This window comes from Tachysurus fulvidraco, chromosome 23 (genome assembly GCF_022655615.1).
Source record: "Tachysurus fulvidraco isolate hzauxx_2018 chromosome 23, HZAU_PFXX_2.0, whole genome shotgun sequence".
NCBI lineage: Eukaryota > Metazoa > Chordata > Actinopteri > Siluriformes > Bagridae > Tachysurus > Tachysurus fulvidraco.
In genome coordinates, this window is record NC_062540.1 from 1545715 (window position 1) to 1559291 (window position 13577).

Genomic DNA, 13577 nt, shown 5'->3' on the forward strand with positions numbered 1-13577 from the left:
GAGCACCAGTGTCAGTAGGAACTTCATTGTCGTTGGACTGGAGAAGCTGAAGGTGAAGAAGGAACTGAAGGAGAAACTGAAGGTGAAGCAAGATTAAAATGGATCTGGTAAATGAAGATGTGCAGGATGCACAGAGGGATGGGTTTGGTTCATATTTCTCTAATCAAGATTTAAATTCACTTACTTCATAGTCATTATTCTGACTCCGCCCCTTTTCTCTAAAATGACCTTTTTTCTTTCTTTTTTCCTAATTTGACTTTTTTATATATTTGTTATAAATATTTGTTATTTTTTGTAATTTGTTATTTATATGTTTTTAAAAGGTTTCAGAAGTTAACTAAAGGTTAAAGAGGAGAAGGCTTAGAGGAAGAGGAATGTAAGAAGTGCTAAAAATATATAGAGAGGAGGATGAGCATGATGCGGTTCTACTGGTCGGGTAGGAGACATAACTTTCTTAATGTCACGGCACAACGGATATCATGAATCCAAGAGTGCTGGTGAACTTTCTAGAACAGCAGCTCTGACAGTAGTGTAGCTACAATCATAGTATTATATTTTTATGTAACATATCAGCTTATACAACATGCTCCTTATATGGTATCATTTCTATAGTAACCTCTCGTTCACAGAGTCTTTGTTAGCAGACGACTGTCTACCATTTACGGAAGGAGTCTCCAGTGTCAGCACTTTATGATCCAGTCTAAGTTAAAGATGTAACATGAAGCTTTCTGGCATCTTGCTGCGTGCTTTTTGCACTTGTTTTTTTTTTTGTTTTTGCTTTTTTGAAAACTTTAAAGCAGGGAAAGTGAAAGAAGAAAAAAATAAAGGCTTTAAACAATAATTTATATCTGATGTAACTTAATTGAGAACAGAAAAGAAAATTAAAACTACATATCAACTCCATGTGGTCTCTGAGGACAACAACCTCTTCATCAATACACAATTATCAGACTGTATCTGACTGTAGAAAGGACATTATTCATAATAACACACTCCTGGATTTATAACAGTTTATAATCACACCAATCAATAAAGTAAAATATATATCAATAAAATAAATTATATATTATGTAAATGATAAATGTGTGAGAAAAAAAGAGCTACCGAAGAACTATTTATGGACGTGTTGTGACTTAGTTGTTGTCCTCATTTATATCACTGCATCTATAAACAGCCGCTCCCTCATCCGACGCTCCCTCATATCTCTCTCTCTCTCTCTCTCTCTCTCTCTCTCTCTCTCTCTCTCTCTCTCTCTCTAAAGGAGAGATTCTCTCCTTTGAAGATCAGAAGACAAAAAGCTCCTCATGCCTGTCATCTTTCAGTGTTCAGTAGTTAAGTGGAAGTGAACACAGTACATCTGCACAAGTTTTTTCAGCATTACTGTATTGTGACTTCACCCCTGTGACACACCCGAGGAATGTGGAGAAATTGAAACTGACTTGAGCTGAACTGGATTGAATTTCAGGTTTCTATCATGATGTGTTTAATAAAATCAATAAATTAAAAATCATTAAATAAATAAAGATGTTTTACAGAGATCTGAGACAGTGGTCCCTGGTTTAAAAATGAATTCTAGTGTAATTACACTCCTCATCTTCTCGGGAACGTAGCAGTAAACTGACAAACCACATTCCGTTCATCACAGCACATTTATAACCTGTTTATTAAGTCAGGTCTGTTTATTACCCTGCATGCAGTACAGTAATCCCTCGTGTGAAGAACAGAGCCCTGGAGTTCATCTTATTCATGAAACTGCAAAATAAATATTCAGCATTTTATTATTTAACTTAATAAACATACAAGTCAGTTTTATTTTCTCTTACAATCAACCACAGATCTTGAGCTGAAGAAGTTCATTGTATTGATTCATTTCTTGTTGATTCCCTTATTTGATTTTTCTGTTCAGTCTTTCTAACTTTATAACAAACACAAGCACAACATACTGCGACTGCAACACAACAGATACCTTCAAGGAAATGTTTAATTCTATTTCCTGTCCCACAGTTAAGCTTTTCTGTAAGCCGATTTAAGCTTTAAAAAGTGCATTTATTTAAAGGTGAAACTTAAAAATGATCTAAACTAAACTGATATTTCTATGTTTACATCTTTTATCCACTTCAGCACATCATTCTCTTTCTTGAAAAAATCATATTGCAGGTAATTTATTGTTCACAGCTCAAGTCATTCTACAGGTGTGTTGGTCTGATCTAGAGGCATGTTCTGAATGTGACATTCTGAAATGTTGATTTTCTTCTGAATAAATTCCTTTGCCGTGATTTATGGTCTAGTTGTTATTATGCTGGATGAAGAAAAGTGCAACTTCTGAAGCTTAAAACCTATAAGCTTAAAGCTTATTTTGTGTTTTCTATCCGTTATTTCCTTTATCTTTACTAGAGTCCCTGTCACAGCTGTAGAGAAGCAGCACTATAGCATAATGCCTCCACCACCATGCTTCAGAAAGGTTATGGGCTGCTTTTGGTAACATGATCTTCTGCTTTTGCTCCAAACATATCTTTATCTAGAATTCACACTAAAAGGTTCTACCTTGTTCTGATCAGACACATTTTGTCTTCAGATGATTTAGGTGGACCTGGATGTTCTCCATAAGAAAGATCCTCAGCCTTGCCAACCAATCTGTAGCCCAGATATGTGAAGAATACAGGAGATTGATGTCACAAGCAGAGTGACCAGTCCTTCTCAGATGTTCCTGCAGCTCCTTTAACTTTCCTATAGAGAGATGAGCAGCAGAGTAACTGGGAACTTCATTATCGTTGGATTGGAGAAGCTGAGAACTTGAAGGAGAAACGAAGCAGGATTTAAAATGAATGATGTGAAAGACGATGTGCAGTTTTGTGGTAATAAGAAGTGGAGGAAGAAATTTATTACAAAATCTCTCAAAATGTCTCCTTTTCTTTTCTATATTGTCTATTCTTTGAAATGACTTTGCACTGTACACTGCTGAAGATAAGTAAATGCTTCTGCTAAAGGAAAGTTGATTTAACAATGAAGACTTGATGATAATTTATATTCAGCACACACAGACCAGATCCTCGTCGGCACAAAGCTAGTAACACAGCCTAAGATGGTTATAATAATAATAATAATAATAATAATAATAATAATAATAATAATAATAATCTTTTTATAATAATTTTAATAATCTTTGTTCCGCATTAATCAGATGTATCAGCATCATTAAACTGGCGAGTAAAGACTCGATTGTGTATATGTGCAGAAAAGAAAGTGAAAGCAGCAGGTAAGGTGTGTCACAGAAAACATATAGAACTACAAACACACAATAAATAAACTGTGTAAATGACTCTAATGTTAATAAATCTAAATGTTTAGCGTACTGCTGTAGATTAAAGAGGAATAAAACATTCTATAAGTATTATTATAAGTAACAATAAGTCAATAAATCATGAAACAAATAAAAACTGCCATAAGTTAAGTTAATATCATTAAATATAATGCCATGCTGAGTTCCTTTAGGGTTGTGTAAACTGTTTCATAGACAGAAGCTGCTTTTTGTTTCTTTTACAATAACTACATGGACACAACCTCTGACAAACAGATAAAACAGACAAAAGGGCCTATTAGTCATCTCTCTCTCTCTCTCTCTCTCTCTCTCTCTCTCTCTCTGTCTCTGTCTCTCGCTCTCATGCGGCTTATTAAACATATGATAAATAGCGGAAAAAAAGACCAAAATGAGTGACTGTCACTCTCAATGCGTCACACTTTACAGCCCTGTATATATTTAACTTTGTAATGGGAGATATATTGCATCTCCTATAACAATTTCCAAACTTTGCCTCTTATACTAGTAAAGATTATAGTCATTTAGTCTTCAGTAAAGCCCCAGGTTTGGGAAGAGGATTTTTACAAGCACGTAATCAGGTGATTTTTTGTTGCTCACCTACTTTTATAGACTTTTTTATTATTATTTGAATAAAATAGTGAAATGGTCATGCAGAATACTACATGAGTGAACTTTGGTCTGTTATAATCCAAGTGTCAAAACCCTTTAATGTTATTTTACACTCTGTTCCATATTACAGTCATTTACTGTAGATATATTTCACGGTTGTTTAGTGGACATTTTACTTCATGAGTCCATGCGTCCCTCAACCAAACCTGTCAGTGTGCAGTCAATGAGCTGAGATACTGCCATCTACTGCTGATGAAGTGCAAACGAAGTGAATATATAACACAAAAATCAACACAGTTATGAAGCAACAAAGTTTATTGACAGAACGTATGTTATACATGACGTTACAGTGAAGTTTATGTCTGCTTTTTCATCAGAGCTCAGAAGAAGAGCAGGGAGGAGATCAGAGGGACAAACATGAGGAGGAAACTCTGTGTGAAGATCTCAGCACCGTTACACAGGTTCGTCTGACAACACTTCACATTTTCAAGAGAAACTCCTGATAATTGAGCCATGTCACACACCAGCTTTGGTGCACAAGTCTTAAAAGTAAACTTACTTGTGCCGACAGTGGCTAGGAGAGAGTGAGAGAGAGAGAGAGAGAGAGAGAGAGAGAGAGAGAGAGAGAGAGAGAGAGAGAGAGAAATTGTTCTCAATCAATTTTTTAATAAATCCCGATTGCTAGATTACAGAAAGAAACAATACGTGTGTTATTTAATAGTAATAAGGAATAATGTTATAAGGAATATGTTATAATATTTATTAGTAATAAGTTAATAATTTTTAATAAAATATTTCACATAGTTATTATAATACTTCATGTTTTGTCCTTAAGCAGGTAAAAAATGATCATGAATCCATAATGGAAACTTTCACAAACTCTTGTTAAATACACAGATTTAAATAAATTATTTACCTGTTGCAGTGAGGCAGGAATCCGCTCCAGCAGGACAAATCTGCCTAGTAAATCTTTGGCAGTTCCTGGGATCACATAAATAGCAGCTCCGTTCACCAACAGCAGCTAATGAGAGAAATTCATTAATAATCAAACAAATCAAGCTCAGGCTTGATGGGAAATAGTCAATACATCAGGAAAATAAACCAATAATTATTATTTCATTCTGTTTCATCTCTCTCTCTCTCTCTCTCTCGCTCTCTCTCTCCTCTCCTCTCTCTCTTTTCTCTCTCTCCTCTTCTCTCACCACACACACACACACACACACCACAGACACACACACACACACACACACACACACACCACAGTCAGGGTTTCAGCACGGACTTTCGGCTACGTGTGTTTGTTGTTGTTCCTCGTCACGTGTCTGCCCCGCCTTCGTCCCACTCCTCCCTGTCACCCACACCTGCTCCTCGTGTCATTATTGTCCTGTGTATAAATGTGAGCCACGTTGGCGATGGCAGCACGGACTCATTAGTAACGTTTACCCTTCGTTGTGTCTAGTCATTGTTTAGTCCTCGTCATTGTATTTTGCTGTATTTGTCTTTATCCGTTATTAATTACCACTCCTTTGAAGCTATCCCTGTGTACGGGTCCTCCTCCTCTGGTTGTGTGACACACACACACACACACACACACACACACACACTTATTCTGATTATTTAATGATTTAATAGCATTTTATGTTCATTTGTAAAAATTAAGTTGTAAAATCAGTAAATCTAAATAAACCTGCTGAATCTGATCCAATAACTGATGTCATCATTTAATGAAATTAGATTAGATATTTATTTATTTATTTATTTATTTAAAAATACTATTAATAATAATTATTTCCTCACACTGGACATGTTCATCTTTCTTTCTCAGCTCACACACCCACAAATTAATAGATAGATAGATAGATAGATAGATAGATAGATAGATAGATAGATAGATAGATAGATAGATAGATAGATAGATAGATAGATAGATCTGAGTTACCTTTGGGTAAAAGCATGCAGATGAACATGAGTACCACTAGAGACCTCATTGTAGATGAAGGTTGGTGTAGATGAAGGAGTTGTGGAGGTGAAGCAGGCTGTCGTGAGCAAGTGATCTGACATCTCCTTTTAAGAGTGTAAATGGTGGGCGGGTAACAAGGAAAAGGTGCAAGGGAGGGATTAACTTTACAAAAGTGGGATTGACTTTACAAATGTAATTAGTTCTGATCAGATCATTTTACATTACTCACAAATACACACCCACACCAGAGTTGGCAAAAGTACACATATCCTTTACTCAAGTAGAAGTACAGATACTCATTTATAAAAGACTCCAGTAATAGTTGAAGTAGTGACTACACTCTATTACTCAAGTTAAAGTAAAGAAGTATGGGCTCTGACATGTACTTAAGTAAAAAGTCGTCGGTACTACTACCTGTTTAGTGTCATGCTGGTAACTCTTCTCTGTTCTGGCACCATGGTGGTGGAATGAACTTCCCCTAAAGGTCCGGACAGCAGAGTCACTGGCTATTTTCAAGTGGCGGTTGAAGACCTACTTATTCAGGAAACACTTCAACTAGCACTTCTTTCCTTATCTTTTGCATAAAAAAAAACCTTTGACACTTTTTCATTGTAACTTTGAACAAATGTTTTAAACTCATGGTATCTTAAGTATGTAACCTAGTGAACCAGCATTAATGTATTCAAGGTTAGAGATTTAAGCACTTATGTACGTCGCTCTAGATAAGGGCGTCTGCCAAATGCTGTAAATGTAAATGTAAATGTAAATGTAGGTGAGGTAGGGTGGAGTCATTCATCCCAAAGGTGTTCAGTAGGGATGAGATCAGAAAACAGCCACATATAGCAGGAAAGGTCAGGTGACCCAATACTTTTGGAAATATAATGTATACCATGTGTATCACCAAGGCCATATCCCAAACTGTAGGGAGATTCCAGCTCTGTCCTTGAAAACAATTAAATTAAGCACTTCGTGTTTTTTGGGTTGACACCAGGGGCGGTTCTAGGATTTCACCTTTAGGGGGTTTAGTTTGGGGCCAGAATCGTTTCGTTATTATGAATAAATATACTATGATCCACAAATAAATATAAAGAGTTTCACAAATATTTTTTAAATCGACAAATGCTCAATAAGCAAACCGTAAATATATGTTACAAATTTCACAAAAAGAAATGAAATTCACAAATAAATAAAATGTGATTTGCAAATTAAAAAAAATATTTATAAATATATATTTAATTGTATTTATTTGTGAATGGCTTCCTGCTCATTTGTGAATCGCGTTCTGTGCATTTGTGAATCACTGCACACATTTGTGGATTGCGTTCTGTGCATTTGTGGATTTGAAACATTTCTAACGTCAAGACGTGCACCGTCTACTCCAGCCAATCGGACAACGGTCTCGTGGCGCTGACCAATCGTGGGACGGTCTACCTCCAACCAATCACGTGCCACGATTGGTCAGCACCACGAGACCGTTGGTACCTGCTAAATGCCATAAATCGATATGTTTTATGCCATAAATGCTATAAATCTAAATGCTTCTTTTCAGCATAGGTCTAAATCATTACACCACCTATGCATTATGGATGTAATAACTACATATTATAGTGATCTAATCCCTGCTAATTGGCATTATTGAGGGATTTTATTTTCTACTTCTGAATTCTCTTAAACCATGTTGAGTCAAACTTCCCTTTTTGAATACTGAACAGGAAGAGTTAGTAAAAAATGTTATTGTTGACAAGATTATTGATATTAGAGTTCATTTTTAAGGTTCTTCCTCTTTGTGTAGATTTTTCCTCTTATTCCCAATGATACATGTTGACATGGTCTACCTCCAACCAATCACATGCCACGATTGGTCAGCGGCACGAGACCGTTGTCCGATTGGCTGGAGTAGACGGTCGGCGGAGTCCACCTATTTGTAGATTCTTTTGCACGTCTTGACGTTAGAAATGTTTTCAAATCCACAAATGCAAAGAACGCAATCCACAAATGTGTGCAGTGATTCACAATTGCACAGAACGCGATTTACAAATGAGCAGGAAGCCATTCACAAATAAATACAATTAAATATATATTTATAAATATTTTTTATTTGCAAATCACATTTTATTTATTTGTGAATTTCATTTCTTTTTGTGAAATTTGTAACATATATTTACGGTTTGCTTATTGCGCATTTGTTGATTTAAAAAATATTTGTGAAACTCTTTATATTTATTTGTGGATCATAGTATATTTATTCAGAATAACGAAACAATTCTCACCCAATATTAAACAAACATATTTAACAATTAAAATAGTATTTTCAATTAATTTCTGCATAATAAGTTTACTTACTGAGTTTAAAATGGCGAACGACGAAAAGATTAATTCCAGAACTTTCCTGCATCAGCAACAGGCAATAAGGACCGCCTATAGGATTATTCTACCAATCACTGCATTAGTTCTCTTATTGCCAGGCCGAACTCCTTAAATGACCAATCACCATCAAGGGAGACCAGAATGACTATTTTTTTGACTCAGGATTTTGAGTTCATAACAGTCTAAATTTAAATTGAAGTATTTTGTGGCTACGTAAGTTAATCTAACTATATTTTAGAGTTATGGTTAGAAAATACAAAATTTCAAGTAGTGTTAACTCAAGATTACTTGATTATTTAAGTAATGACAGAATTAGGGTTTACAGTGTACTGTTTATAGTCAAAAATAAAAACCCGCCTGTTGCATCAAAAACCAGCCCAAATTTTAAAGACCCGCCCAATGCCGGTCGGACGTGACCAAAAGGAGCCCAATTGGAGCCCAATTGATAGCCAGTAAATAATACACCAGTCACCATAGATATAAAAATACTAGATGTCTATGGGGTCAGAATTGTTTCATTATTCTGAATAAATACACTATAATCCACAAATAAATATAAAGAGTTTCACAAATATTTTTACAAATTTCACAAAAAGAAATGAAATTCACAAATAAATAAAATGGGATTTGCAAATAAAAAAAAATTATAAATTGTATTTATTTGCGAATTGCTTCCTACTCATTTGTGGATTGCGTTCTGTGCATTTGTGGATTTTAAACATTTCTAACGTCAAAAAGTGCACAAGAATCCACAAATAGGTGGACTCCGCCCACCGTCTACTCCAGCCAATCGGACAACGGTCTCGTGGCGCTGACCAATCGTGGCACAGTCTACCTCAAACCAATCACGTTCTGATTTACTCGCACTATCACAGTGTAATCCTCCTTTACCTCAAATGTATGGACGATGCCGGTCTTCTGTGCTGCGTTTGGTTGTTAAAACGAAAGAAATCTAAAAACCAGACAGCAAGGGATTACATTACACAAGTGAGAATGTGTTTTATGATATTGAAAGTTAGGAAATTATATTTCTTGTTCCGTTGGTTTGTTTTAGTCTTTGGTTAACGACCATAGCTAATCCATGCTAGTTACCCATCAGTTTTTGACAGTTAGGAAAACCGACAATGTTTGTAGATTCTGAAGCTCTTAAAAAGGACGTTAAAAATTGACCCATGCTTTTTTGCTTAAAGGAGAAAAGACCCAACTTTATGTATGTTCTCTAAGATTCCCTTATCTGTCAAACATATTTTATTAGATTGTCCTGGACTTAACACAAGCAGAATGCTCTTTTATCAAGTTACTTCACTTAAGGACATATTTAATGACATTATGCCTGAAAAGGTTTTGGATTTTTTTTTATCGTATGTTAATTAAAATAAAAAAAAAGTATAATATGACTTGCTGTTTATATTTGTTTTGTTTTTATTGCATTTATATGATATTTGTATTTTTGTTATTGAATTTTGCCATGAAAATAGCTTTTTCCACATTCGTCATGTCTGTAACCACCAGCTCATCTTCTCAGCTTCTCATCATCAGCTCACCACCAGCTCATGATCTTCCTTCAGTCTGTCGAATGCAAATAGAACAAGGCAAAAATAATTAACGGTTATTTTAATGATATAGATGGAAGGTTTTACACCAAGACTGAACAGACTGTTATTTCTCACTTGTGACTGAACAGACAGAACTTTCATTCATAAATTCACCCCGCACTGAGTTGCGAACACAGACTGTGGTTGCGATTGCGAATCACTAACGTTTTTGGACCATTGGGGCTTCCGTGGCCTGTGACCTGATCTGACGTCACCTACCAAGGAGGAAAATCAGTTGCTTGGCGGTGTTTTTTGGCGCAAATTTGAAATTAACTAACTAAAGTAAAAGAAGATATGAAACGAAAGCAGACTCAAACTACACTCTGAGTGTTCTCGGAAGCCTGCATTAAAGCTACAGCAGCTTCGGGTGACATTTCACCCACAGCCCGAGTACAAATGTATTTGTTATTTTCCATATAGATGCATTTTTTTATGCGTTAGCGAGTGTGGTGGTGCCTATGGGGTGTCGCTCTAGGATAGGTGCGTAAGAGGCTGGGAGGGGGGTGTCACAGTATACTCACTACAAAAAACTAGACTACACCACTGCAAACAACTAAAGGAGAATTTCTTAAACAGAAACTCTTCAGTACATCACCAACACCAAGATGTTCCCCCGACCCACTCCAATTCATTAACAACAACAGACTCACTGTTCATCAAACAGCCATCTGACAAACACAATATTCACTCTGGAATTATAACACTGCACACTCGTCCCTGCATCGTGCCACCCATACACTCCACACCAAGCACCATCATCCACACCTTCATCCCTTCACTCTGCTCAGCTCTGTGTTTTCAGCTCTGTGGTCAAATGTTACAAGGTTATAGCCACAGTAGGTCTCAGGAGGCTACAGAAAGGAGAAGTCTGAGTTTTAAATGGTAGTTTCCACATTTGCAGAATACCATGGATATATGGACTGCAGTACACAATTGTTTACAGCTTTTAACAAATAACTTTTTTGTTTTCTTATTTCCAGTTTCCGTCACTGACTCCATGGTAGCGTGACTGTCTTCTCATCAAAGTCTTTTTTCAATAGATAAAGATCAGGAACATCTCTGGACTTGGACTGGAGCTTTGCATGCTCAAAAGTGTCCAACTGGTGCTGGACTTCAGGAGGTGGCCCTCACTTTAGTGAAATTTTATCAAGTTTCTTGCAGCCTCCATCTATGTTTTGAATATGTCCTTCTTGGGATTTAAGAATAAGCACAAGGAAATAAAGAAAACATCCTCCAGCAATCACGTGCTCTCCTGCAGAGCTGAGCCCTCACCGCAGGCACAGACAAACACCATCTTATGGACTCCAAAATCTTATTTTTTAAAGACTTTAAGACTGAATTACCTCCTAAAATGACTGCATTACTGTGTCAACTCATATTCCATGTTTGCTTGTACAGTAATTCTTGTTTTTTATTTCTATTTTAGTACAATAGCTGTGTTTAGCATCACCGGTTGGTCTAATTGTCAATATCATTCTCTCATTGTGTTGTAATGTTTACCGTCTAAAAGCAGAATTAAATCACAACAAACAGCCATTTCTTCGTACTTCAAAGTACTTGCAGAATTGTAAAGTCGGCTGTAGATGATGTGTTGTATTTCAGTCCCCTGGAAGAGGAGGAACATGTTGATTCTTGCTTCATTCTGGTTTGTACAAAGAGGATAAAGCTCTAACTGACAGGACTAACTATAATCCTAAATTATAACTATATACTAAACAAAGTAAAATTAAAAAAATAAAATCAGTAAAATTGTCATGAGAATGAAACAGGTTTGAATTAACTACACATTTGGACAAAATTTGCAACATGTTATATTTATATCTGTTCTGTTTAAACACACGTGTTCCTGGCCTTTTGTATTAAATATTTTATTCGTACACAATTATATACAGTAAACAACCTGCAGTGAAATCCACTCCTTCTCAGACTGTGCATATCAATACACTTAATTTAAGAAACGAATTAAAATGAAAAGAGAAGAAATGACAAGAAGAAGAATCATAAGGAAAAATAGAATATGATATGCAATATGTTACTTCTCTTAATTTCATTAAGTCTTCATTAGAAAATACTAAAAACGGGTAAATCCTTTAAAGATATGAGTGTAATTTGAATGTATGTCCACAAGAGGGCAGTGAAATCTCACAAACAGGCCGTAATACAATTCAAGGTTGAAATATATTATTTAAAAAAAAATCGTAAAAACGAAAAATAAACGACGTGTTTCTGTTTATATTTTCTTAAATTGTCTTTAGGTATCTCAAAGAAAAGAGAAAAAACAGGAAATGTTTAAACAAATAAATTAAAGTCATTCCACAAGCTGACAAACTTTAAATGTATTACTAAACATCGATTGTATGTTTGTTATATTTTCCCGAAGCCTCCCAAAGAAAAGAGAAAGAGAAAAAACGAGAAACCTTTTATGGCTGCCCACTGCTCCGGGTGTGTGTTCACGGTGTGTGTGTTCACGGTGTGTGTGTGTGTTCACTGCTGTGTGTGTGCACTTTGGATGGGTTAAATGCAGAGAACAAATTCTGAGTATGGGTCACCGTACTTAGCCGTATGTCACGTCACGTCACGTCACAAATAAATTAATGTAGTGATAACGTCCGTCCACAAGAGGGCGCGTCTATTAAAGGGCTTGTGCGTCGGATCAGTACAATTTAATCATATACATGAAGTCTATAAGAAAAAAAGAGTAGAATGAATCTATTGTTGGTTTTATTAAAAAAAAAAAACATTAACATTGACCTTAGGTCTCTCACAGAAAACAGGGGAAAGGGGTAAACCGTTTAACAAATAAATTAGTGCAATGAAAATATATGTCCACAAGAGGACAGTAGCGCTCTACAAGTGGACCTGTGCGACAGCTCAGTACAGTTTAATAATATAACTGTAAATTTACATTAGAATGCGAATTTAAAATAAGAGATCTTTTTTCAAAAGTAACTTGAGAGAGAGAGAGAGAGAGAGAGAAAGTTAACACTTTACACAAGTCACATATAAAATGGTGACTTAATTAATTAATTAATTAATTAATTAATTAATTAATTAATTAATTAATTAATTAATACGTGTTAAGATGGTTTTTACATCGAGTAAAACATGGGTGATTAGTTTAACTCTGGTGTTTAAGTTTAGTTCTCCTTCCTCCACAGAGCACAAAGCATTCTCCCTACACCACACACATTTAAACACCTCCACATTTCATACTTCTCTAAAATTTAAAATCAATTAAAATCCTTGATTTTATCAGCCTTTGTAGTATAATTGTGGCCTCACAGTCAGTGTTCTGTGCAATCTGATTTTTCGGGCTCAGGTATATTGCCATCTTTTCTTGACTGAGGATAAAGTTAACCAGTTGGCACCTGAACCTGTGATTCCCCATCACTGACCCAAAGTCCATCTCCCCTTCACCCGGCACTCCAGGAGGGGGCCCTCACACCCGTCGAGGTCAGGAGCGATGTTCTTCTGGGGAAAGGGTTCATCCTCTGCAGGACCAGCCTCTGTGTGATGATAATCCAGCAGCTGAACATGCTCCTCTGATGTTATTGCAGATCTCCAGCGGTGTAGGAGCTGATTGACAATGCGCAGGGACCTCAATCTCATATGCAATGTCAGGTCCTCTGCCCTCGACAAGTCAGACCCTGTGATGTTCACGAGCTCCCGAAGCATCACAATGCCCGAGGAGATTAGAGTTCTGGACAGTGCAGGAATGGTCACACTG

The 13577-nt window shown here is 36.1% G+C and overlaps 1 protein-coding gene and 1 long non-coding RNA gene across 6 annotated transcripts; both read right to left on the bottom strand.

The window, feature by feature from the left end:
* Nucleotides 1-4225: 4225 nt before the first annotated feature.
* LOC125140039 (ly-6/neurotoxin-like protein 1) lies at nt 4226-8301 on the bottom strand. Of its 5 annotated transcripts, none has more exons than XM_047807128.1 (5): nt 8232-8295; nt 6303-6366; nt 5868-5992; nt 4845-4909; nt 4226-4502 (listed from the first exon to the last, which is right to left on the bottom strand). In XM_047807128.1, exons 1-5 carry the CDS (start codon nt 8281-8283, stop codon nt 4407-4409), a joined length of 402 nt encoding a protein of 133 aa, XP_047663084.1. In that variant the 5' UTR covers nt 8284-8295; the 3' UTR covers nt 4226-4406. The 5 variants fall into 5 exon arrangements, 3 of the variants coding, with proteins under 3 accessions (XP_047663084.1, XP_047663083.1, XP_047663085.1); XM_047807127.1 differs by having other exon boundaries at nt 4845-4949; XM_047807129.1 differs by lacking the exons at nt 4226-4502; nt 4845-4909 and adding exons at nt 5115-5312; nt 5448-5487.
* Nucleotides 8302-9653: 1352 nt separating this feature from the next.
* On the bottom strand, nt 9654-12329 carry LOC125140043. The gene is made up of 3 exons (XR_007139265.1): nt 12268-12329; nt 11351-11492; nt 9654-9824 (listed from the first exon to the last, which is right to left on the bottom strand). It is a non-coding gene; the product is annotated as an uncharacterized LOC125140043 (long non-coding RNA).
* Nucleotides 12330-13577: the final 1248 nt, after the last annotated feature.

What these genes read in the sequence shown, in the direction of transcription:
- LOC125140039 (XM_047807127.1), bottom strand. Translation starts at nt 8,283, where the DNA reads ATGCAGGAAAGTTCTGGAATTAATCTTTTCGTCGTTCGCCATTTTAAA. An exon ending in ACCAGCATGACACTAAACAG is followed by an intron (nt 5,993 to 6,302) that starts GTAGTAGTACCG and finishes CACTCTTAAAAG; the next exon opens with GAGATGTCAGATCACTTGCT. An exon ending in CTGCATGCTTTTACCCAAAG is followed by an intron (nt 4,950 to 5,867) that starts GTAACTCAGATC and finishes TTCTCTCATTAG; the next exon opens with CTGCTGTTGGTGAACGGAGC.